This window comes from Triticum aestivum, chromosome 1B, assembly GCF_018294505.1.
Source record: "Triticum aestivum cultivar Chinese Spring chromosome 1B, IWGSC CS RefSeq v2.1, whole genome shotgun sequence".
NCBI lineage: Eukaryota > Viridiplantae > Streptophyta > Magnoliopsida > Poales > Poaceae > Triticum > Triticum aestivum.
Window position 1 is genome coordinate 461,093,687 of NC_057795.1, and position 26,223 is coordinate 461,119,909.

At 43.8% G+C, this 26,223-nt stretch overlaps 2 protein-coding genes across 3 annotated transcripts; both read left to right on the forward strand.

Annotated features, from left to right (window-relative positions):
• The first annotated feature begins 12,047 nt into the window (after positions 1-12,047).
• Positions 12,048-21,399, forward strand: LOC123131746 (DUF21 domain-containing protein At4g14240). Of its 2 annotated transcripts, XM_044551431.1 has the most exons (13): positions 12,065-12,608; positions 13,443-13,519; positions 14,616-14,699; positions 14,778-14,891; positions 16,255-16,341; positions 16,426-16,497; positions 17,071-17,138; positions 17,774-17,861; positions 17,945-18,018; positions 18,185-18,548; positions 19,768-19,814; positions 19,914-19,995; positions 21,021-21,399. In XM_044551431.1, the coding sequence occupies exons 1-13, from the start codon at positions 12,296-12,298 to the stop codon at positions 21,147-21,149; spliced, it is 1,599 nt and encodes a 532-aa protein (XP_044407366.1). In that variant the 5' UTR covers positions 12,065-12,295; the 3' UTR covers positions 21,150-21,399. The 2 variants fall into 2 exon arrangements, with proteins under 2 accessions (XP_044407358.1, XP_044407366.1); XM_044551423.1 differs by having other exon boundaries at positions 12,048-12,608; positions 19,768-19,995.
• A 346-nt stretch (positions 21,400-21,745) lies between these two features.
• On the forward strand, positions 21,746-22,728 carry LOC123131761 (uncharacterized). The gene has a single exon (XM_044551441.1). The coding sequence runs from the start codon at positions 22,129-22,131 to the stop codon at positions 22,438-22,440; it is 312 nt and encodes a 103-aa protein (XP_044407376.1). The 5' UTR covers positions 21,746-22,128; the 3' UTR covers positions 22,441-22,728.
• The last annotated feature ends 3,495 nt before the right edge of the window (positions 22,729-26,223 follow it).

Below are 26,223 nucleotides of genomic sequence, written 5' to 3' on the forward strand. Positions count from 1 at the left end.
CAGTATTATCGAGGTCTATGGTGGCAGGGGGCACCGCACACGGCTAAGGAATAGATCACGTGGATCAACTTGTGTGTCATGGGGTGCCCCCCTGCCTCCGTATATAAAGGAGCAAGGGAGGAGGAGGCCGGCCCTAGGAGGAGGGCGCACCATGATGTGGTGTCCTACTAGGACTCCAAGTCCTAGTAGGAGTCCACCAAGAGGGGAGGAAGGGAGAAGGAAGTGGATGAGAAGGAAAGGTGGCCGCCCCCCTTTTCCCTAGTCCAATTCGGACTAGAGGGGAGGGGGGGCGCAACCTTTTTCTCCTCTTCCCACTAAAGCCCATCAAGGCCCAATACTCTTCCCCGTATTCCCGTAACTCCCCGGTACTCCCGAAAATACCCGAATCACTCGGAACCTTTCCGAACTCCGAATATAGTCGTCCAATATATCGATCTTTACGTCTCGACCATTTCGAGACTCCTCGTCATGTCCCCGATATCATCCGGGACTCCGAACTCCTTCGGTACATCAAAACTCATAAACTCATAATATAAATGTCATCGTAACCTTAAGCGTGCGGACCCTACGGGTTCGAGAACAATGTAGACATGACCGAGACACGTCTCCGGTCAATAACCAATAGCGGGACCTGGATGCCCATATTGGCTCCTACATATTCTACGAAGATCTTTATCGGTCAGACCGCATAACGACATACGTTGTTCCCTTTGTCATCGGTATGTTACTTGCCCGAGATTTGATCGTCGGTATCCAATACCTAGTTCAATCTCGTTACCGGCAAGTCTCTTTACTCGTTCCGTAATACATCATCTCACAACTAATATATTAGTTGCAGTGCTTGCAAGGCTTATGTGATGTGCATTACCGAGAGGGCCCAGAGATACCTCTCCGACAATCGGAGTGACAAATCCTAATCTCGAAATACGCCAACCCAACATCTACCTTTGGAGACACCTGTAATGCTCCTTTATAATCACCCAGTTACGTTGTGACGTTTGGTAGCACCCAAAGTGTTCCTCCGGCAAACGGGAGTTGCATAATCTCATAGTCATAGGAACATGTATAAGTCATGAAGAAAGCAATAGCAACATAAACGATCAGGTGCTAAGCTAATGGAATGGGTCATGTCAATCAGATCATTCAACTAATGATGTGACCTCGTTAATCAAATAACAACTCATTGTTCATGGTCAGGAAACATAACCATCTTTGATTAACGAGCTAGTCAAGTAGAGGCATACTAGTGACACTCTGTTTGTCTATGTATTCACACATGTATTATGTTTCCGGTTAATACAATTCTAGCATGAATAATAAACATTTATCATGATATAAGGAAATAAATAATAACTTTATTATTGCCTCTAGGGCATATTTCCTTCAAGTACAGGACTCACGTGGCGTCCAAGGAGAGTCATCGCCGGGACAACAAGATCTTGCAGCTCTATGGTGAGGCAGTGTCTGGCGGGTCTGAGGAGCACATCACTCTAGAGGCCGAGTGGATGGAGAAGTAGGGCTACAGGTGGACTGAGTCTGAGGAGGATGTCGAGGAGAACATCCCTGCTGCCGAGGAGACCGACGGAGAGGCTTGGGACGAGTTCTCTGCTTGAGCCACCTCTTGTGTGTAGGTGTCCTCTCTGCCTTTTTGGCGTCTCGATGCCAAAGGGGGAGAGAGTGTAGGGATTTGCGAGTGTGTCGTGTGTTTGCTGCTTTCTTCTCGTTTGAACTATTTGCTGCTTTCTCGTTTGAACCTCGGTAGCTTTACTTCGTATGGTGTAAGACATATGCACTCTATCTATCCTAGCGAGCTTGTGTTATATTGTGTTATCTTTATGCTATGCTATGCTTATTATCATGCCTTGGTCTCTAAAATATAGGGGGAGTGTTGATCCTAGTCTGTGTGCTATGCAGTCCAAAGCATTCATCTAAAGTGCACACATCTAGGGGGAGCCCGTCTATATTTTAGAGCGGTGAGGTTTGCCCCTGCTCTAAATTATCTTATCTATATGCAAATCCCGTGTTGTCATCAATCCACCAAAAAGGGGGAGATTGTAAGGGCATATTTATCCCTCAGGTGTTTTGGTGATTGATGACAATGCATTTGCGGACTAATCGTGTGCCTTGAGTTTCTCAGATACTTCATCTCTAGGCATGAGACGATTCGGTGCCCCTCGGAGACTATTGAAGTCGGCGTTGTTCTACGTTTCTCTTTGGTGGATTTGACTCGTAGGAGAGCCGTACTATTAAGAGGGGGTCCGCGTCGGAAAGGTTTGGGTGGAATCAACACGTACACTTGTTCCTCCTTTCCCTGCGGTTTGGAGCTTCCCTTTGTTATCTAGGTTGTGCGGAAATCTGACGACTACTGCTGTGTGTCACGGTAGTACCGCTCATCTAGAGCGGTAGTACCGCGGCTCCCAGGCCTTGTGCCGCTCTGGTGCGGTAGTAGGGGCGGATGTAATTTTTTACATCTGCGCCCTCCATGGTAGTACCGCTCGTCCAACGCGGTAGTACCGCGGAGGCCCATGGTAGTACCGCTCCCTAGGAGTCGTAGTACCATGGCCCTCCTACCTAGTACCGCAGTGTCGCGGTAGTAGGCGCGGATGTAATTTTTTACATCTGCGCCGGCACGGTAGTACCATGCCTCGCGAGCGGTAGTACCGCGTCGGATTTTTGTACCACCTCAGTTTCAGCGGAAGTAGGCACGGATGTAATTTATTTCATCCGCGCCCTTCCCAGGCCGTGACTTTCCTGCCTAGCGGTAGTACCGCAAGTGGGTGCGGTAGTACCACGCAAGCGGTAGTACTGCCCCCTTGTCAGGCTAGTTCCGGCCTATGCTGCTGTCGCGGTAGTACTGTGGTCAGCCACGGTAGTACTGCACAGCCTCGTGGTAGTACCGCGCCCCTGGAGCGGTAGTACCGCGTGTCGCGGGCTGAACATGTGGATAACGGTTGGATTTTTCCCTCGACTATATAAGGGGTGTCTTCTACCTCTAGTTGACCACCTCTTCCATCTCTAAGCTCCATTGTTGCTCCAAGCTCCATTTTCACTCGATCTCTCTCCCTAGCCAATCAAACTTGTTGATTTGCTCGGGATTGGGTGACAAGTGCCCGATCTACACTTCCACCACAGGATATTTGATTCCCCCCACTTATCCCTTGCGGATCTTGTTACTCTTGGGTGTTGAGCACCCTAGACGGTTGAGGTCACCTCGAAGCCATACTCCATTGTGGTGAAGCTTCGCGGGATTATTGGGAGCCTCCAAGTGTTGTGGAGATAGCCCCAATCTTGTTTGTAAAGGTCCGGTTGCCGCCTTCAAGGGCTCCAATAGTGGAATCACGGCATCTCGCATTGTGTGAGGGCGTGAGGAGATTACGGTGGCCCTAGTGGCTTCTTGGGGAGCATTGTGCCTCCACACCGCTCTAACGGAGACGTACTTCCCCTTAAAAGGAAGGAACTTCGGTAACACATCCTCGTCTCCACCGGCTCCACTCTTGGTTATCTTATCCCTTTACTTTTGCAAGCTTACTTGTGCTATATCCATTGCTTGCTTGTCTGCTCATTGTCTTTGCATCATATAGGTTGTCCACGTAATTGCACATCTAGACAACCTATTTCATTGCAAGGTTTAAATTGTTAAAGAAAAGTCTAAAAATTGTTAGTTGCCTATTCACCCACCCCCCTCTAGTCAACCATATCGATCCTTTCAATAGTTTTATGTTTGCACTGTGATCTTGCCCCTCTGGACAAACCAGCATGTCCACTAATCTCCTAGCCACCTCTAACCTAGACCTGTTAATTGCCACCCTCACCCAAGCCCTCTAGGCCACCCTGGCTTTCTGTCGAGCATGTAGCATGTGTGCTCTGGGCGCGCCCAGAGCGCACGTTTTGCACACGTGCGCAACCGAGCCGCCGCGTCTTGCCCCTGGCCTTTGCTCGCCCGCAGGGCCACGCCCCGTTCTCGTCCGCTCGATAGAACCCTCCAAGCCACCCCTGGCGCCCTACAGCGCCGCCGTCAGAGCTCCCTTGGCGGCACGCCGGCGTTCGCAACACGCCCCTGCCATGGCAGCGCCGCCCAAGCCACAGCCGCCCGCCAGCTGCCCTCTTGAACAGCTCGAGCTCATCCACGAGCCCGTCCGCTAGCGCCCGTCGCCACCACGTCGCCCTGCCAGCAATAGAACGGTGGTTCGCTGGTGTTCTTATCTGCAGCCGCGGGAACCGACCTCGACCGCCTATAAAAGGAGCCCTCGAGCTCGTCCAGACCCTCAGGCGACCTCAGGCCATCTCCCTAGTGCTCCCATAGCCAGCAATCGACGGAGGGAGGCCGTCTGCCTCGTCTCCGGCCAGTTCGGCCGCCGCCACGCTCCGGTACCATACGTTGCGAGCAGGGCCTCCCTAGTTCTTCCGGCAGCACCGTCCGACTACCCTCAACCGTGCGGAGCCGCCCCACCTCTCTAGCCCGATCGGGAGCCACCATAGCTCGAGACCCCGATCCACCCGAAACCACCGTCCGCCGCGAAGCTCGCCGCCGGCGACCCCCTCCACCCCCGCCAGCCTATCGACCACTGGGAGGACCGCCATGGACCAGCGGATCCATCCCTACCCTTAGAATCCTGCGGGGAGCCGCTGTTCATCGGAGCAATAGCCGGAGCCCCGCCACCGCTCGGCCAGAGAAGGAAGGAGGGCCCGGGCGACTGGTCAAACCTGACCAGTGGACCCGACGGCCCCACCTGCCAGTGACCCCAGCTCTGCCGACGTGTTTTAAGTGGAAACGTAAAACACAGGAGTACGTCTTCTCTGTCTCGGAAGCGTAAGCCCCCGAACCGTTTTTCTTTTTCTGATTTTTTTAAAAATAGAATTTTGACTAAACTTTGACTGACTATAACTTTTTAAATATAAGTCCAATTGATTTGATTCTTTTTCTGTTGTTTCTCAAATTTTGTCTAGTTTGTTTTCATATTTATTTGAAAATTTTACAAACACCTTTTTGTACTGTTTTGAAACTATGTGTTAATTTAAATTTTCTTAAAATAGGATTTTTGAAGAAGGAAGCAACTTTCAAAAAGTGCACCCCACTTACATACTCTTGAAGGCAAGCATTCTGAACCCCGGCATAATATTTGTTGTGCGTCATTTGATGCAAATACGACACCACCTTGACGCGAAATATTCAATATTTTATGCGGTGTTATGATCACATTCATGAGTGCATAACGATGATTCCTTGCTGATGGAATTTGATATGCTTCGGATAGTAATCACCTTCGTATGCCTTTCATGCCTATCGGGAGGAATCCGGGAAAGTCTCTGTCTTGAGTAGACACGAACTTGTCTCTAATAATTCGTTGAGACGATTATGTCCGATAAGGCATGGTGAGGTATGATGAGTGGTGATTCTGTTTGCTGGTGTGAAATATATTTGTTATACTAATCCTGCAGGGAATGCCTTAACCTCCTGAGTCGACCGTAGATCGAGTCTTATTCTAGTAACCCCCATACTTGTTTCGTACTACCACTTGTCCCTGCCATAGGTAGGGTACGGTTCAGTAAGTTGTCAACCCCTTCCTAGCACACACCGTACAGAGAGGCCATGGTGAAAGATATCGGCTACATCCGGTAGACATGCCACCTGGTCCAGGGGCATGGGTGTTTCCGGTTGGAGCCGAGGGAGTAGCTCCCCTAGTTTGCGCGCGTTATAAATTTTATGATCCCATGCTAGTCGAGGTTGTAGCCTCCCCACTTAGAGTTTTGCTTAACGGGTGTCGTGGGTGATTCCAGACACCGGTAAGTTAGGCTGGTGTGTGCGGTCAGGTGTGTTTTCAATTAAAAGACCGTGGACGGAATTAGTCCCGATGGACTAAAGGAATCCGTTACTCGTGGGTAAAAAATACACCCTCTGCAGAGATTATATCTATTCGAATAGCCGTGTCCATGGTTAAGGACTACAGTCTGGGATGGGTCAAGTGTCGGTCTTAGTGTCGATCTTCGGAGGAAAAATTGCTAAACCAGAACATGGATCATGACTTGTGACTCATGATGATTATGATTACTATTATTAAGGACTAACCATTTACATTATTTGAATTATGGAGTATCCCTGGGACGGTTCTACCTCCTGGATATTCACTGTGATTATTCTCTTATAAGCCCTTTATGTGGTGTCGCTCAGACGCCTGACTGCGGCATGCTTGTTATTTAAATTATTTATAAGCCCTTTATGTGGTGTCGCTCAGACGCCCGACTGTGGCATGTTTGTCATTTAAATTATTTATAAGCCCTTTATGTGGTGTCGCACAGACGCCCGACTGTGGCATGTTTGTTATTTTAATTATTTATAAGCCCTTTATGTGGTGTCGCTCAGACACCCGACTGTGGCATGCTTGTTATTTAAATTATTTATAAGCCCTTTATGTGGTGTCGCTCAGACGCCTGACTGAGGCATGCTTTATATTATTATCCTTTCGAGGCGTCGCTTCAGACACCCGATCGGTGCATTATATTTCTACTCCCTTATTGCATATTCATGTTGTATATGAATAACATGTTTGCGTGCATCATGGATTTTTATTTCGTGACTGACGTTGTGATCATGAAAGATTTCAGAGCATGATTATCATTCATTATGTTATACCTGTGTTCATAATATTTGCGAGTACATTCAAAGTACTCATTGGCTTATCCCTGGCTATTGTCTTGGCCAGATTTCTTGCATGAAGAGGAGCGTTGCGATGACAGCCCCGGAACCTACGCAATGATGATAGCAGCCTCGCGAAGATAGGAGTTATCCATGTCAGCTGTTCCTGTGGGCCCATAGACGCTGATGAACCGCAAACCGCTTCCGCCATCAACCACTAAAAACCATTTGTTGTACTCATAGGCCAAAATGGTCTTGTACTACATATTTTATATTTTACTTAGAGTTTCTGTATCAAGTTGGTGTCTCATCAGCTAACAGTAATCCTGGGGCTGGTGAGCACAAGGACCATTTTCTGGGAAATTAATATCCTAGAAAACCTGTCCTGACATTTTATTTGTTCCATCATGTCATAGAAACTTGATTAGTGTTTCTTGTTTGGACAAAGATATAATTATGAATATTATTTTGGACATGGCAAGTGTGCCATATGGTTAAATAATGCTTATGTGGGTGATGCTTTACTACACGATGAGATTTATTTGTTATCACTTCGTGAAAAAGTTTATTCTGTATGCAATGTGAAATAACATGTTTCCGCGTCGAATAAAGAACAAAAGAAAATAAAGAGAACATTCGACTCATCGAAATTATGTCATTGTCGCTTGGGCCATATTTCCAAGGGGAGAATAGAAAGATTAGTCAAGAGTGAAATTCTCCTCCGTTAGAATTCTCAGACTTAGAACAATGTATAGATTGCATTAAAGGAAAGTATATAAAACAAATCAAAAAAGGTGCAATCCATAGCACAGGTACACTAGAAATCATCCACACTGACATTTGTGGACCATTTTCGATGAAAAGTGTGGATGGATATGACTCGTTCATAACATTCACAGATGATTACTCTCGCTATGGATATATTTATCCAATCAAAGAAAGATCTGAAGCGTTGGATAATTTTAAAATATTCAAAGCTGAAGTTGAAAATCAGCATGATAAAAGAATAAAGATAGTCAGGTCCGACCGTGGGGGAGAGTACTACGGTCGGCACACTCCATATGGCCAAGTCCCTAGACCTTTTGCAAAGTTCTTGCAGGAGACTGGCATAGTAGCCCAGTATTCAATGACGGGCGAGCCTCATCAAAATGGAGTAGCTGAAAGGCGCAACCGTACACTTATGGATATGGTGCGCGACATGATGAGTTATTCCAACTTGCCATTGGGATTATGGATGGAGGCACTTAAAACCGCCATTCACATTCTCAATAGAGTACCAAGCAAGTCGGTGCCCAAAACACCGTACGAGTTATGGACAGGAAGGGTGCCCTCCCTACAACACTTCAGGGTGTGGGGGTGCCCTGCTGAGGCCAAAATGTTTAATCCAAACATTGCAAAGTTAGACCCCAAAACAGTGAGTTGCCACTTCATTGGCTATCCAGACAAATCAAAGGGTTTTCGTTTCTACTGCCCAGACAGATATACAAAGTTTGTAGAAACGAGACATGCAGTCTTCTTAGAGGACGAAATGATGAGGGGGAGCTTGGTAGCTCAGAAAATTGATCTTGAGGAGAAGAGGGTGCATGCACCTAATCCGATGATTCAGGAGCCATTTTTCTCACTACCAGTTGCAACTCCACCCATGACAACTATGGGGGTAGACCCGGAACCTGTCCGTCAGGAGCCGACTGAACCCGTTGTTGAGCATGAAAGGGAGGTGCAGCAGCAAAATTTAGAAGAAGTGCCAGAAGTTGAGGCACATAATGTGCCAGAAACTGAGGCCCTTAGAAGGTCTACAAGACCAAGAAAGTCAGCTATTTCTACCGACTTTAAAGTTTATAACACAGAAATGGTTCATGTGGAAAAAGATCCCACCTCATATGAAGAAACCATGAGAAACCCTCATTCATCAATGTGGATGAAGGCAATGGAAGACGAGATGAGATCAGTGAGTTCCAAGGATGTTTGGGACTTAGAGGAAATTCCTAAAGAAGCCAAGACAGTAGGCTGCAAATGGGTCTACAAAATTAAGTATGACTCTAAAGGGAATGTAGAAAAGTATAAAGCACGACTCATGGCAAAAGGATTTACACAAAGAGAAGTGATAGATTACAATGAGACTTATTCTCGGTCTCATGTAAGGATTCCTTCAGAATCACAATGGCATTAGTTGCTCATTTTGATTTAGAGTTACATCAAATGGATGTAAAGACGACATTTCTCAATGGAGATTTAAAGGAAAATGTCTACATGAAACAGCCCAAGGGTTTTATCATGGAAGGCAAGGAAAATATGGGATGCCGCCTGAAGAAATCCATTTATGGATTAAAGCAAGCCTCTAGACAGTGGTATTTAAAGTTTAAGCAAACGATTAAAAGTTTTGGATTTAAAAAAATATTGAGGATAACTGCATTTATGCAAAATTTAAAAAGGGAAATATATTTTCTTAATCTTGTATGTGGATGACATACTGCTTGCTAGCAGTGATGTTAGTCTACTACAAGAAACAAAGAACTTCTTATCCTCGAATTTTGACATAATAGATCTTGGTGAAGCATCATATGTTTTGGGCATAGAAATTCACCGAGATAGAAACAATGGAGTCTTAGGACTATCGCAGAAAGCATATTTAGAAAAGGTTCTTAAAAAGTATAATATGCATGCAAATAAAGCCACACCTGCTCCTATAGTTAAGGGCGATAGTTTTGGGAAATTCCAATGTCCCAAGAACCAGTACGAGATCGGTCAAATGAAAGGAGTACCATATGCTTCGGCAGTTGGCAGCTTACAGTATGCACAAGTGTGCACTCGCCCTGACTTAGCCTTTATCACCGGGGTACTCGGTAGATATCAAGAGAATCCAGGCATAGAGCACTAGAAGATGATAAAGAAAGCATTGCGTTATGCGCAAGGCACGAAGGACTACATGCTAATATACATGAGAAGTGATTCCCTAGAGATAAAAGGGTATTCAGATGCAGATTTTGCGGGGGACAAAGATGATAGAAAATCCACGTCAGGATACGTATTCACCCTCGCTGGGGGGAGCTATTTCATGGAAAAGCTCCAAACAGTCGATAGTTGCATCATCCACGATGTATGCAGAATTCATAGCATTGCTTCGAAGCCACAGGGCAGGCGATATGGCTAAAAAAAATTGTACCCGACTTGAAAGTGGTAGATTGTATTCACAAACCACTAAAGATGTACTGTGACAACCAGCCCGCAGTATTCTATGCTCACAACAAGAAGTCGAGTAATGCTGTCAAAACAATAGAGATAAGGTATTATGTTGTGAAAGACAAAATCCAGGATCAAACTATAAGTCTCGAGCATATAAGGACAAAAGATATGCTTGCGAATCCGCTAACGAAAGGCTTACCATCCAATGTGTTCAAGGAACACTTAGCCGGCATGTGTTTAAGGGAAAGCCTTATGATTCCTTGATAGGCCCAAAAGGAACATAATTTGTTTCTGAACAAAACGTATATTGTAGCTGAATGATTCTATCGGCAATTGAGCTGTGACGATGAAACATGCTCTATGCACCAATATGTGATGAAACAAATAAACTAGAAAGTATAAAGGTTAAAAGTAAAGTTGAGATCAAGAGGGAGAATGTTAGGTTGATCTCTATCCCGTTCGAACCCAGCGGGTTAAACGGGCCGCTGACTCGCACCCTGATCGGGGGCGCCCAACCAAATCATGGTTGGTGGGCCCCTGTGACCCGCTCTATATAACAGAGGTGGGGGCTGGGGCACGACTCACGAGGTTGACCGTGCACCACAACAACACCAACACACCAATCCGATCTAGGGTTGCGCTAGGCCGACGGGAAGCTCCACCACCGTCGCCATCCACTCTCTACCATCACCGGCCATCTCACCACCATGGCCGGAGCTGTATCGAGCTCATCCGCACCTGAAGAAGGTAGGTTCACCGGATCTACTAGCCTACTCCGATCCAAATCCTATCAGGAGTTTGGCCGCGCGGTCGACGGGGACGGAGCAAGCTGCCTGGACATGGACGTGGACGGAGTGAGCACGTGAAAATCACGCCGGGGGCACCGACAAGCTGAAGTTATGTGAGCATCTTTGGCAAGCACAATCCTCTAATTAGTGATTTTGGGGAATGCATTGTTTTTTTAGTGGAAACCAAGACATAATATATAGTATTTTTTTTAGCAAAACCAAGGCATAGTGTCTACCCGGGTTGGTTTGGGCCGGGCTATGATGCTTTCACGCCGCGTGATGTTTTTCTTTATGGATATGGAAGCATCAAGCAAGTCAGGGTGTCTTTTCTCAACAACAAGGAGGAGGAGAAGAAAGCACTGATGTCTACTCGTCACTAGATTATCTTTGGACTTTCCTAGAAAAGTGAGTATGTATGAGTTGCATTATCATGACCTCATGAATCATGATGCCATTATCGTCTTTTTATTTTTGAAAATTAGGCACGTCTGTCTCAAGCCCCCTGTACTCCAAAGTCGTCCATAACTGAGATATTTGTATTGTGCTTTTTCGAAATTTGTCTAGCATAGCAGTAGTAGTTCGAGGTGCCTTGTTGACAAGAGCAATGGAGTGCTGCGTGTTGAACAAAGTTTCCCCTGATCCGTAACTGTCAACGTCGTTACCAAAAGGCAGCAGTAATGCACAAGACGGTCGGAAATCGCCGGAGGTGAGCTCGGGTGGCGGAGGGAGTGGAGAGGAGAGGAGTGTGGAATGGGTAGGGTTTGGTCCGGCGAACAGATGAGGAGGAATATACGCGAGGTTGGGTGGGCCAGCGTGGTCCGGGTTTGATGTGGCAGACGCGTCCGGGCGCCCGTATATCCGTCCCATATTTAGGCTGGATATAAGAGCGCCGGTTAGTCCGGACGTTTGGGACCCGTTTGACGCGTCCATCTGAATCGAAATTTCGTGACCTGTCAATGACCGGGTGGGCCACCCAGACGTATAAGAACGCTTTAGGGCGCCCGACTGTAGACTAAGGCAATCACCAATACGACATTTTTGATTTTACCATCAACATTGATGTCACCAAGTTTGATCACTTCCATCTCTTCCATCTAAAACTATTGACACGCATGTGCATATACGAGGACAGTATATATCGTCTACTCCTTCCCCGTAATATAAGAACGTTTTAAACTCTTATATTATGGGACGGAAGAGTAATTTTGTTTTCAATGTTTTCTCCGTGGAGTAGTAGAATACTCCACCAATTGAATCGGCACATGGACGGGAACATCACAATCACATCAAACTTGGCCATCGTGAAGCCCTCTTTCTCATGCCGTTATGCACCGTGAGCACAAATGCTGAATCTAGTCCCACCAGCGACTCAGCACACGTACACAACCACCGCCAATTTTCCGGTCCACGGTCCAAAACGCCAAAGACGTGCACCGCCCGGCCGCAGCGGGTAGTACCCGAGCGGCGGGACAGGTGTCCCCGCGCTCCTCTCGTCAGCCGTCCGATCGACGGCCACCTCCACGCCTCGCGGCGCATCGGACGGCTCCCGCGCCCCGCTCCGCTCCGCTCCGCTTTGAGCTCCTGGTGATCTTGTCGCCTACCTCTCGCCCACATCCTTATACGGTGCCAGCGCTTGTCGGGCTGTGGGGCTTTGGCTCTGACACATCGGAGCGGCGGGAGCGCGAGCGCGATGGCGGCGGTGGCCGGAGCCGGGAGGGCGAGGGGGGCGAGCCTGGCAGCGGCGGTGCGGGCCGTCGCGGCGACGGCGCGCCCGGCGTCGAGCGCCGCCGCCGCGGCGGGGGTGAGCGTGGCGGCTGTGATCCTCAAGGGGAATGACACGCCATTCGGGTCGGTCGGGTGGTGGGCGTACGCCGGCATCTCCTGCTTCCTGGTGCTCTTCGCCGGGATCATGTCGGGGCTCACCCTCGGGCTCATGTCGCTCGGCCTCGTCGAGCTCGAGATCCTCCAGCGCAGCGGCACCGACTCCGAGAAGGCGCAGGCTGGTCCGATCCGAACCCCTAACCTTTTCCTCGTCCCCCCTCGTTGTGCTCGATCTGTTTTCCGTTTAAGGAGTGATGATTTTACGAGGTAGCGGTACGTTACATTTTGGGGATTGTGGGCATCGTTACTGAATGGTTGAAAATTGTGGTTTATACTACCGTTTATGCTACGAATCGGAAGGATTTAAGGGCTCCGACCATGTCTGCTCATGCGCTAAATCATCTAGTTGTAATTTTTTTGGTTCTGGCAGTTAAAAAATTCGTTACTAATGATGACATGTTTCTAAAAGTGTTGTGGAAGGGAAGTTGGACGAACAAAAAGGTAGTGAGGAATTGAGGAAATGGGAAAAGGGGGTGTGGATGGGATTTGGCTTTTTGCAGGACTCACATCTTACGTGGGCAGATATGAAATGATCAGAGGATACTTTAATCAACTGGGAATTGGAAGTATCATGCAGTAGATATACTATAAATATGTAATCTAGTGCTTCTTTGATCTGTCACATTTGTTTACAGGGGTGTCATGCAACTATGGCTGCTGTAACTTTTGGTGTTTTTGTTTATCCTTCTGATATGCTGTAAATTGACATAATCTGTCACCAGACATTACGGAGCCTCGGACCTTCAGGTGGTAGGAATTTTCACTTAAAACGCCAAAGTGGCGATACTGCCTATCGCGTGTTACTCTTAACTGTCACCTCTTTCAGCAGGTTTTATTTAATGTGTGCCTCTACACTGATGCTACTATCACTTTTCTTCTTTTGAAAATCTGTAATTTAATATTCGGGTTTTGTCACTGTTCGTGTTTTAGTTACTTGTGTGTTTTGTTTGCTGCAGCTACTATCCTTCCAGTTGTTCAAAAGCAGCACCAACTTCTTGTCACCCTGCTACTGTGTAATGCTGTTGCCATGGAGGTACATAATTTGTTGCATTTTTTAATGATTTATCACACTATATTGCACTGTCATCAGTACATTCTGCAAGCATATTGCCTCTCTTCCAAGTTTCTAACTATGATTCTGATGAACATATACTGGTAAACATGTTAAGATATGGTCTAGTGCAGACAAACGAATCGACAGAGAGAACTTCAATACACCACTTTTCTATCTGAACACATAAATGACTTTAAAGACAGAGGTGTTGAGCTGAATAATATTTATGCTACAGATACCTAGTCATTCCGATCTGCAACTTGGGTGCTCATCAGAATCCGCACACCATTTTACTTTAGTTGTACTATTAAAATTGCGGAGAAGAGGCTTTATTTCTATGTTAATGCCTTGAAAAAAGTTTGGATGAGATTGACTGTCGTGCTTATTGCATCCTCTGTAGAATTATTCACGAAGTGTACAGTGCTATCGTATTTTTCATTTGCGATAGGATTGATATGCAACTGTCTATATTTCATTTTACGTGATTTTGCAAATTGGAAGTGCATGCTCCGAGATAAAACACGCGTCAAGTACAATATAACTGGGGTGTTGACTGCTAAGTGGATTCATAATTCATAAGTCATACCATGTTGTCATATGCATCCTTGTCCTAGGTATATTGTATTTCCAGCTATGCACAAAGGATCTTCTGCATTCATTGTTTCACATTTGCAAAACTTATTATGTAGTTCTTTCTCCTACTCCCTCTCTCTCAGTTTACAAGGCGTGCGCGTACCCCTAGGTCGTCAATTTGATCAACCTAATAGAAGTCATATATTACAAAAAACATACCATTATGAACTTCAGATGTTCTATTTTCAAACGGTATAATTTTTGTGTTATATAGTTTATATTACGGTGATAAAATTGGCAACCTAGGTATACGCGCAGGACTTGCAAACTGAAACGGAGGGAGTAGTATAGTTGACATGCATGTGCACTACTTGTTCCCACCATCCGCTTTATTTCAGAATCATACAGCCATTGGTTAATATTGAATGCATTCTCTGGTACCTTTTGCACACTGCTTTGTTTTAGCCAGTAATTTTTTCATTTGTGCTCGTGGCCTTTGCAGGCTCTTCCTATATTCCTTGACAGGATTTTTCATCCTGTTGTCGCTGTTGTCTTGTCAGTGACATTTGTTCTTGCTTTTGGGGAGGTACTGCTTTCCAAACATTGTTATTATTTCCTCTACAATGCCAGGTATGGTCTAATTGATTTCCTATTTTGGCACCAGGTTATACCACAAGCAATCTGTACTAGGTATGGGTTGGCAGTGGGTGCTAACTTTGTATGGCTTGTACGTATCCTCATGATCATGTGCTATCCTATTGCATACCCTATTGGGAAGGTAAAGAAATTTATATGTCCTTTTCAAGTTTGGTGCCCACGAGTTAGTTGCATAGAATCTATGGTTTTGAAATCCCATGAATTAGATTATTACAAGGCATATGCTCAATTTAGTGGCACAATTGATGGGCAGATTGGTATTTGGATTGCACTATCCTAATTGGAGATTCTGATAGTTAATGTGCAAGTTATTTCTAGTTTTTATGCTTTAGCCCTTGTAGCTCCGTATGTTTGAGACACTTATTTTAGGACGGAGGGAGTATTTAGTAGCCCCACAATGATTAATTTTATTAATTATTCCCCGTCATATGTTGAAAGCAGTGCTGCTAGATGTATCGAGAACAGAAGAACAGCTACTAGTGATCGTAAATATGGTTAATAGTTGGAATCCCATCATGCATCTGGCTAAAGAAACTAGTAAAAGCATTGGAATTTAAGGGCTTAGTTTTGGTTCTGTATTAAGTACATTGCAATTGATGGATTCAAAAGGGTACTTTTATTTCGGATTTTTTAGATATTTGTCCAGATTCTGAAGTCCTCATGTGTTCTTGGGATCGATTCACTGGTCTTATTTCTTTTTTTTTAAATCGAAAATTGATATTGGTTCTTCATGAGTGACTCTTGTGGAACACCAATGATCTCCTGAGTCTAAGCTGACCACATTGGAACTCACTTATGCGCGGGGATTTTTTTTTTGGTTGCCATTTTTTCCTGATAAGCCTGTCTTGCATAGCACAGTTTATGAAAATGCTAGCAGGCAATATGTCGGTGAGTCAGTAATTGGGTCCAGTTGGAGTCCAAGTTGGGTTCAGATTAGAGTCCAACTACAATTGTAATCAAGCAGTATTTGTAAAGGTGTGAGGGTTCTGGCACTGCTATGGTACAACACACAATTATTGCTATAGACTCCAACAAGCCCTCACGGATTGACCCTTTGGTACATTCCATTGAGGATTTATGTCTGACACATCATATCAGCTTAGAGTAGGTTAATCAATGTCCTTTGTTGTAGTTGTATTGAAGCTTCTATTCACATGAGTAATGCATGATTACCGAATGTATCGTGTAAAGTTCCTGTGAGCATTTGATGCCTTATACTACAATTCAGTCCAGAATTTTGATGCAGTTTTGACATGTTGATGGGATCATGGGAGTTTGATTTCTTGCAGATTTGTATTTTCTTAGCTTTTAGTAAAAACTAACTTGATTACAAATCTACAATAAGTATGCAAATTTTTGAACTGGAAAATAGTATGTGAATTTTGTGTTGTTGTGTTTTATTCTTTTTCTTATGAGTTTGAATTGTAGTTGACCTGATTTTTAAAGGGGTTATTGAAGTATTTGGAACTTTGATGTTATCCCAGCTCCTAGACTGCGCTCTTGGGCATAATGAATCTGCACTCTTTAGGCGAGCTCAACTGAAAGCTCTTGTTTCTATACACAGCAAAGAGGTACATGATATGAACATGTAACTTTTTACGAAGTTCACATTTTCTATCTAAGATTCTCTCATTTAAATGCTTATACCCTGGCAGGCTGGTAAGGGTGGGGAGCTTACCCATGATGAGACTACAATCATAAGTGGAGCTTTGGACTTGACTGAAAAGGTGCACATCATGTTTATAATTTATCTTCTGTTTCTATATGTAATGCGTAAGCATAATCTGAAGGCAACATTGGTAACCAAAATTCAAATAAACTTAGTGCGAAGTTAGATGTTGCTTGACTTACTATTCTCTATGTGTGACTAGAGGCTGCCTTTTTTGGCTTTTGGAGGAGAATAAAAGAAACTGAGCTACGATTCTTGTCTTTAGTCTCTTAACATTTGATGATGTGATTGTATCTCCAATGATCTTGCCTGTACAGGACTTTGATCTATTTCATGCTTTATAGCTCCCTTCGTATTTTGGATAAGTTATTTATGGGCTTGTAGCTTCAGAAAACATGTTACTCTTGAGAAGTATTTTTAATCTTTTTCACAAGCCTTGAGCAATCCTCTGTGTTGTATTCAGAATTAGGTGCCTCATTTTCATTGCAACTCTTTGAAAGAAACAAAGTGAATGATGATTTCGATTTAACAGAACAGTGCTGACAGAGAACGGCTTGATTATACTGAGAATGAGAAAGCGTGAGTTATTTTAACTCATTCGGCAGAAATCTTATTATATCTGTGTGTGCAGACTGCTCAAGAAGCTATGACACCTATCGAATCAACTTTCTCACTAGACGTGGACTCCAAATTGGATTGGTAAAAATAACAGTCCCACTCATTACACTAGAACTTTTGCTCATTTTATCAGTTATTGTTCATGCTATATTTTTTTTGTATTCCATTTTGTTATTCTTTGTTTTCCTTGTACTTTCTTGTTTTTGTTGTCCTTTTTGTCGAGTTTTGCCATTGTGTATATAATCTTGGTTTTGGTTATCGGGTGCTGCCATGTGTTCATGATGTGCACGTCAATTCCAATGAACGAAGTTAGTATGACACACATTAGATCCAGATTCACTTAGTGCTCATTTGCTTCACCTGAAAGGTCGCAATAAGCAGTTTACAATATCTGGTTGTCTGTACTGCCCCTCCTATAGTCGTAAGGTTCAAGTCCATCCTATAACTCCTGATTCTTCTATCTATCTGTGGGTCTGAAGTTAGATGACACAATCTTTTGTATTCTGCATAACACGTGTAATTTAGGCTTCATGATGATGCAACTCTACGCCTTCATAATGATAGTTGACTTAGGAATAACAAATTTTGTTTAATCATTAATAAAAATAATGATATGTCCAGAACACTATGTTATGGAATTTTTTTCAGACATACTTATTTTACTTGCAGCAGTTTTTGTAAGGCACATTGCCAATCTTCTTTACTTGCATTTGCAGGGAAGCAATTGGTAAAATTCTTGCCCGGGGCCACAGCCGTGTGCCTGTGTACTCAGGAAACCCTAGAAATGTTATTGGCCTCCTGTTGGTAAGTGCCAATTATACCATGAAGTATTAGAGTGATTTGTCGTGTATGTTCTTCACTAACTCAACCATTTTGAATTTAATTAGGTGAAAAGTCTTCTGACAGTTCGTGCTGAAACAGAGACACCAGTTAGTGCGGTTTCTATTCGAAGGATTCCGAGGTATACACCTTTTGTCTTATATACTTCAGATTTTTTTGGTTTCTGTGTGTGATACAATTGGTCTAGCAGTTGAAGTACAATTGTTCCAGCAGTTTCACCATCTCCTTTGGTGTACGATACCTCTAAGATAATCTGAGAAATCATTGATCAATATTTACCTTTTCAGGGTTCCGGCGGACATGCCTCTGTATGACATATTGAACGAGTTTCAGAAAGGGAGTAGCCATATGGCTGCTGTTGTGAAGGCTAGACCAAAGAATCCTCCAGCCGACACAACTGAACCAAACATGGAAGCAGCTGGGGCAACACAGCTGACTGCACCCTTACTATCCAGTGCTGAAGAAAGGGCGGAAAGTGTGGTTGTCGACATTGAAGCACCACATAGCAGGCAGACTAATGGAAACAAACACCACTCTGTGCAGCAAAATGATAAACCATTGAGTGGAGTGGGTCGGTCATCAGAGGACATAGAGGAAGGCGAGGTCATTGGTATCATCACACTTGAAGATGTATTTGAAGAACTCTTGCAGGTAAGCTGTAAGCTGGCTAATTTGTTCTTTGGAATGTATCATTGTTTTGTTTTTCTGCTGTATCGTGGACGGTCGAATATGTGGTTTATTAGTACAAAAAACACAATCTGAATCCAGTATATTGAACGTATGCACCCGAACATTTCATTGTTTTACTCTTGTGTTTTCTGTTGTAGATGTTGTACTGGAAAGCAGGGAGATATAGTATCATGTGACAGTTTTGGTAAATTGTGAGATGATCTAAGAACCATGTCTATTATAATTAATTGATTTTTTAGTCAACACTTGAAGTGCACTTTCATTTTGGCTTGTAACAACCAATCTATGGTATAGCTCTTGTCGTTTTTCCTCAGGAAAACGGATACTATTTTCAAGATGAGTTACATGATTCAGTTTAATCATCTGAAATATTTGATGATTTTGGGAACCTCTTTCAAGTTATCACGGCTTCTGTTTATGTACCTTCTGAACTATTGTATTCGTTGTGTATAGCCAAACACTGACAATCATTTGTATTGGTCCTAGATAATTTATACTGAAACATGGGGATTGGGCAACACAAAGAGTTCCACCTATTGGCAAACAGAGTTTAAGAGTGTCTGAAAGGAAGCATAGAGCATGGATATTTACTTGTATAGTTTGGATCAGGAAAAGACAAAACCAAACAGATTTATTACCTTATCTTCTTGACTCGATATTACGAATAAAGCCTTTATTTGACAAGCGGGAAAGCCCCGGCCCCTGCATCACGATGATGCACACATCCCTATTATTATGAGTTGCTACCCCTAGATGATTATAGAGTATAACAGCACCCACACACCCCACTATTTCAGCTAGAATAAGCACGACCAGCACTCAACCATGACCAAACTAAGACTCCCATGGTCAGTCGGGCCAATTCATTTGCCCCGGCTCAAGGGAAAAAACCCTCTAGAGGATTATGATGTCTGTAGACAGTTTTGTCATGCATATACTCTGCCTCTTGACCATCTAACCACCCATTACTTATACGCAGATTGCTTGGTCTGATGAATTGAATCTTATCAAGTTTCTGGAGGTTGCTTCATTCGCTATTTAGCAAAAAAATCCTAGCATTTGTTATTTGAAATCTATTCTAAGACGATAATCATCCCAATTGGAGGCATTCATGCAGTTCGTAATTTTGATTCAAACATCTTTTTAATCTCTCACCGTTTTGAGTTTTCTGATTTTGCAGGAAGAGATAGTGGATGAAACCGATGAATATGTTGATGTTCATAAAAGGTATTGTCTCATCTTTAAAGGAACTGCTTGCTACAAGCTGCATTCTTCAACTTCTGCTGAGTATATTATATGCACAAAAATGAATTATATTCCTTACAGGATCCGGGTAGCTGCTGCTGCTGCCGCGTCATCAGTTGCAAGGGCTCCATCAGTTAGAAGATTAACTGCTCAAAAGGCTTCCGTAAGTGCCATTTTTTACTTACCATGTGCGGAAGTGTTGGTGGGAGTCCTCTCCTCCCTTCTCCATCTACTCTCATTTATATATGAGTACATGTGCCTTTGAACAAATCCTGATACTAGTACATGGTAAAATATTATTACGTGTAGGAAACTGGTTGAAATATGATTATATGTGCACTTCAACAACAGAAGTACTAAAACGGTATACTTATGAAACAAGAGATGACTATAATCTTGGTCTTCTTGTTCAGTTTTTGATCATCTTTTTTTGTACAATATGCACCATCCCCATTCTAAATGGCCTCAGAATTGGTCAAGGGGCTAAAGCAGACAGTTTTGGTTTTTAAGGTCTGTTTCAGACGGTTGATAAGTTTAGGACCAAAGGTGGAGTTGAGGCGAAGTTCAATGCCCAAAGTGGATCCTTTGTGTTTTCGTTGTTTTCACTTTCGAGTTCAGTTTTCTATAGGCTTCTAGCTAGCATCTGAGTTGTGGCGATTCTTTAGGAGTCTACCTCTACAAAATGCTGCATCTTCCAAAAGCAAATTATAGCATACAAAGTTAAATTTAATATAAATTTCTGTTGGCAATGTTAATCTTCTTCAATTCTTTACCCATATGCTCGTTGGGCATTCTTTTCCTGGTTACACTGAATGTTTGGTGAAAGTTATTTCGTAAGCCTTTGTGATATATGAACTGTTAAGTTGGAGTTGCCAAAATCTGTAGAAGTCAGTCTTACTCGAACTTATATTGTTGCGCATAAAACACATTCTTTGCTAAATAGACTGCAATTTAGTCTTATCTTTATAAAAAATAATATAACCTTTAGTCTTGCTTCTATGATAATTGCTATATTTTTTTTTTGAACCTTCAAAGACAGTAGGAAAGGTTCCTACTGACATTTAACTCATGAATCACAGTTCACAGTTACATGATGGTGTCTCACCCTATTCCTTCTCTCTATAATTGCTATTCCGATGATCCATCTTCTGCGAAGGCCAAAAGATGTTAAATTAGCTTTCATTGCAGGGAGCACAGAGCCGGCAAGGGCAGGCTGGACAGCCTGCTGGAATTTTGAAAAAGCCTGCTACTGAAGGTGATTCAAACCCATCAAAGCAGGTGAACCTTGTCGAACCTCTGCTGGAAAATAGGAGGTAATTGTAGATGTATCGCATAAATAGAGCGACGGGGCGCATGGAAGCATGTTGTGATGTTGCTATATCCAGTGAGAGTAAATACGAGTTTGCTCGCTGTAAATTTCAACAGTAGCAATTTGAACCTTGTCATGAATGTCACTATGTCAGCGTTGAGTTTCATCACTGGGACGGTAGCAACTACTGACATTTGGGAATCGTAGACTTGGAACTAGTGCAAATGATAAATTAGATGGTCCCGCAGACTTTCTGAATGTCGAGCACGTGGAATATTATAAGGTGGAATGCCTACACGCTGTGCCTGACTTCAAATTGACTATTGGTGTAGTCAACAAAATCCCGGCTCATGTACGAGCATTTTACAACATTTTGTTAGCATCAGTTTTTTTTTAAATGGAGTTTGTTCCGTAAATCTTAAGATGATATGCCGGCTTAGTGTCTTGGAGGTGCTCATAGTGTGTGTGTGTGTGCGCGCGTTCATATGGGTGAATGTATGCGCATATTTATAAGCGTTTGCATCTGTATTGTGTTAAAGAAAATGTGGGGTTGAGACGTTGTACTGGAGAAAATATTGCGTGCGATTTTCATGCTTGCTGGAAAATACGAGCGGTCCGAGTGGAAGTGAAGTCCAGACCGACATGGCCTTGCGTATGCCAAGGCTTCCACCACCCCTTTCCGGATAAAACAACGTTTGTCTTCCTACGCTGCATAGGTTACGTGTGCTCTACTCTTCCTATATCTCGATCCTTCCTTCCACTCTGGTCTTTCTAAGAAAAGAATGAACTTGGCTGCCAAGATACCTGCAACTAAAGCGCGTCGGGTTTCCGATCCGACTCGGTTCCGGGCCTCGCCTTACATATACGCTACCATAATCCACGAAACGGGAGCCGAGCAATCGAGCACAAGGATGCGCTGACGAACCCGGCCGGTCGACCCCCAAACCAGCGGCGCCCCCGACGCGCGCGCCTCTGTGCGGAGCAGAGATGACGATGTCTGGGCGGTACGTGGCGGCCACGGGCGCCCTCATGGCGTGCGGCCACTGCGGCGGCCTCCGCCGCGTCAGGATGGAGGGCGAGTTCGTCTCCTGCGACTCGTGCGGCAAGGTCCTGCAGCAGCGGGGCCGGAAGCAGCGCGCCTTGGAGGTGGAGGCTCGGCGGCGGCGGCGCTGGTTGGGGGCCAGGAAGAGACGGGACGGCCGCGCGGCGGCCGGTGGCGGAGGCATGGTCGTCGGACGGGAGGCATCTGATGCCGAGTCCGACACTGGTTGTGTTTGTTTCGTGGAATCGTCGTCGTAGTGATTGCGTCGTCCTCAACTGATGTTTTAGAGCAGTTCGTGGATTCTGGGGTAGCCAACCTCACTGAACAAGATATCGACGATAAAGCTGGGAAAGTTGCAATTTAGCCTGTTTGTAATATCCTGGCTGAGTTTAATCTTTGGAGGACAGCCAGACAGGTGGGAGTAGATTAGCGTGTGAGTTTTGGTGGGTGCACTGCTGACCTAATCTTTCACTTGTTATAGGCGGGGGCCTCTTGTAAACATCTTTGCTTTTTTTTTTTGACAAAAATGATATCTTTGTTATCTATGGTTATTAGGGCATCTTCAACGGCAACCCGCAAATTTTCTTCCACAGCCGTCCGCGAACTTATTTACACAATCAAACTTATGGGTTATACCTGACTCCTTACCTTCGCCAAGTTCCCAATCTTCAGAGTTGCATTTAATTATTTCAAATAAATCTCATTTGAATTGAATAGTCTTCATCATAAAAGAATGAGTACAAGAAATATTGAGTATAGAACGATCATTAGGCTAGTCATAGTGAGGAGTAACTTAGACTAGTAAGATACATATGTTACTAGTCCATGTTACCACCTTCATAGTGGTAAGTGTTATAGGTGTAGTAACATGCATATCTTCATTTATTGCTTTGTAGACTCATTTTGTATTGGAAACCGCTATGTGATGGTAACATATTATGTTACTCTATTTGTCTCTCTCCTCTTTAATTACATGACACGTCATCTTTTTTGCTTATGTGGCATCTATGTTACTACTTATGTTACTCCCACTATGACTAGCCTTATGAGAAAGCCAAGCATAAATTTTTTGAATAATAATTTCTCTTGAGAGCTCATGATTGGGGCATGAATATAACATTGACTTAAGTCTCCCCCAAACTTGAGCGATACTTTCTCCTTCACGAGGCCAAAAATTATATATATAATTTCGATCACGATGAGCCAGATGCATAGGATAAAACTTCTGATGAAATTCCAGTTTCAATCGGTTGTAGTTCCATGATCCAATATCATCACACAGCCTATACCATGTCAATGACTTTCCCTTCAAAGATAAAGGGAAGATTTTCTTCTTGACAACATCCTCGGGCATACCTGCAAGCTTAAATAATCCACAAACTTCATCCACATAGATTAGGTGCATATCGGGATGTGATGTTCCATCTCCTGTATAGGGATTAGCTAGCAGTTTCTCTATCATACCCGAAGGAATTTCAAAAGTAAATATTTTCAGTAAGTTCAGTAGGTTGAGGAGCAACTCTTTGCACTTCTTGTCGGGGTGAAGATACCCTGAACAAGCCCCTCAAAGGATTATTTTCCATAGTAACAAGTGATAGTAAATTTTAGCACACTATATAAAGGTTTCCTTACCAAATTCCACTTACCAAAGGCGCTTCACTCCCCGGCAACAGCGTCAGAAAAGAGTCTTGATGACCCACAAGTATAGGGGATCTATCGTAGTCCTTTCGGTAAGTAAGAGTGTCGAACCCAACGAGGAGCAGAAGGAAATGACAAGCGGTTTTCAGTAAGGTATTCTCTGCAAGCACTGAAATTATCGGTAACAGATAGTTTTGTGATAAGGTAATTCATAACGGGTAACAAGTAACAAAAGTAACTAATGTAGCGACCACGATCCCAATGGACCGAAGTCTTTGTGCTTAAGTGTCATCCCTGGACGGTATGCTGACACACACAGTACTCGAGAAATTATAACAGAGTTCAATCACACACTTATTACATCGAGGTCCTCAAAAGAGTATATATTACACAAAATAGAATGGTTGAAGGCCATCTAAACTAAATAACTGTGGAAGATTCGAAGGTAAATGAGTCCATCAACTCCAACGACATAGTTGAGTGCACGACAACGACCTATCGCACCTTGTTCGTCGTCTGAGAAGTCTGCAACATGAGACGTTGCAGCCATGTAGGTCAACACATTGAATATGCTGGCAGAGTTACACTGTAAAGCAATGAATGCAAGAAACTATATCTACGTGCTTGGCTGGTGGAGGCTCTAGGGTTAATGTTTTGCATAAAGCTAATTTTTTCCTACAACAAAGGAATAAGTTTTATTCACTACAAGTTATACCAATATTTGAGAAGGTTCCTCCAACTCAAATCCCATCATTAAACAAGTATCATCGTTAAACCCAATTCATTAATTAAAGAGTGATGAGATCAACAATAATATCCACTTCTAGATACTCAAGATGTCCATAATTGGGGACACGGCTAACCATGATTAGTTTATACACTCTGCAGAGGTTGCACACTTTTCCCCACAAGACTCGACCGCATCCATGGTTGGAAAATCGAGACATAGTCTTTCTGAAGCATTAACTCTCTACTCTGGGTAGACCGGTACACCTACTTTCCCCTACATCTGCTAGTCCACCTCTTCAAGAGCTCATACAACTTACTCAACTATGCCAGAGCCCATAATGGCTTGTGGCTGCACACAAAAGTTTCTAGGCATGAAATAACATATGATCCCTTTGAGCCTGGGTGGCGAACCAAGGAAGAATCACACGGGTACTCCGGGATTTCCCAAACGGGATAGCACTGGATTCTCCAGGTGCCCCAACCAATCCACCCAGATGTGTATTAAAGTTGCCACCTTAATATTATCCAAAATTATTAGCCCTCACAACTTCCATGTGTATCACGATCCAATCCCCGTCTACCAGCACAACTAAGCAATAAATGAGCATAACGTATATTCCCAGGGTGATCAAAGGTAATAGGTTCCTACCTCAAGTACTACAACCAAACCACATGTTCCCAATCCTACTCATGCAAATATTTGGGGGGCAAAACTAATGCATAGTAAAAACTGGGTATAAAAGAGTATGATCAAAGTGTAACTTGCCTTGCTGACGATCGAAAAACTCTAGAGATTTGTAGTAACAAGCTTCGCACTCCAAAAAATCTAGAAAAACAACAACATACATAAGCAATCAATCAAACGAAACAAAAAGAAATCGACAAAAAATCCAAATAAAACTCGAAACAAGCAAAAGCTAAACTAAACAGAAAACAAACTCTAACAACATTATTTTCATGTGGATTTGATCTTAATAGTAGGTATATGTGATTAGCTACAATTTATAAAAAGAATCAACTCAAACGGAGCTACGACACTCAAGATACAAACGAAACAAGATCGAATACTAAACTGAACTAAACTCAAATTTTAAATTGTCAAAATCATGTTCAAGTTGGTTTACTAGAAAGAGGGGATCGATACGAAGATTTAGGCGTTGGTTTCATCTAATTTGGATAAACGAGCTAAAAGTTACGCTAGTTTGAAGATCAGGGGCCAAATCGTGATAAAAATATACGCGGATAGGTCCATGGGCGAAAATAAACAGAAAAAGAAAATTCTATCGGACGAACATCCGCTAACAGAGACTAATGAATGAATTAGTTCGTTAACAGATTCTAACGGCTGAACGTTCGCTATTTACTGGTCTAATAAAATAAAACCGATCTAACCTAACTAATCGAATCTAAATAAATCGAAAATAAACCGACGAAGAACCGATCAGTTTTTTACCGGTTATCGCGGTTTCGGCCGGCGGCGGCTCCGGCTCGGCTCGGCGGGGCTTGGCGTCGGCGGGGCAGTAGCAGCGGCGGCGGCGCGGGGCGGCGAGGCTGCGAGTTGGGGAGGAGAGGGCGGCGGCAGCAGCTTATAAAGAGGGGGGGGGGGTGCCCGACTTGGGAAAGGAGGCGGCCGGGGTTACAGTGATTCGGCGCGAGCTGGGCCTGGCCTGGCT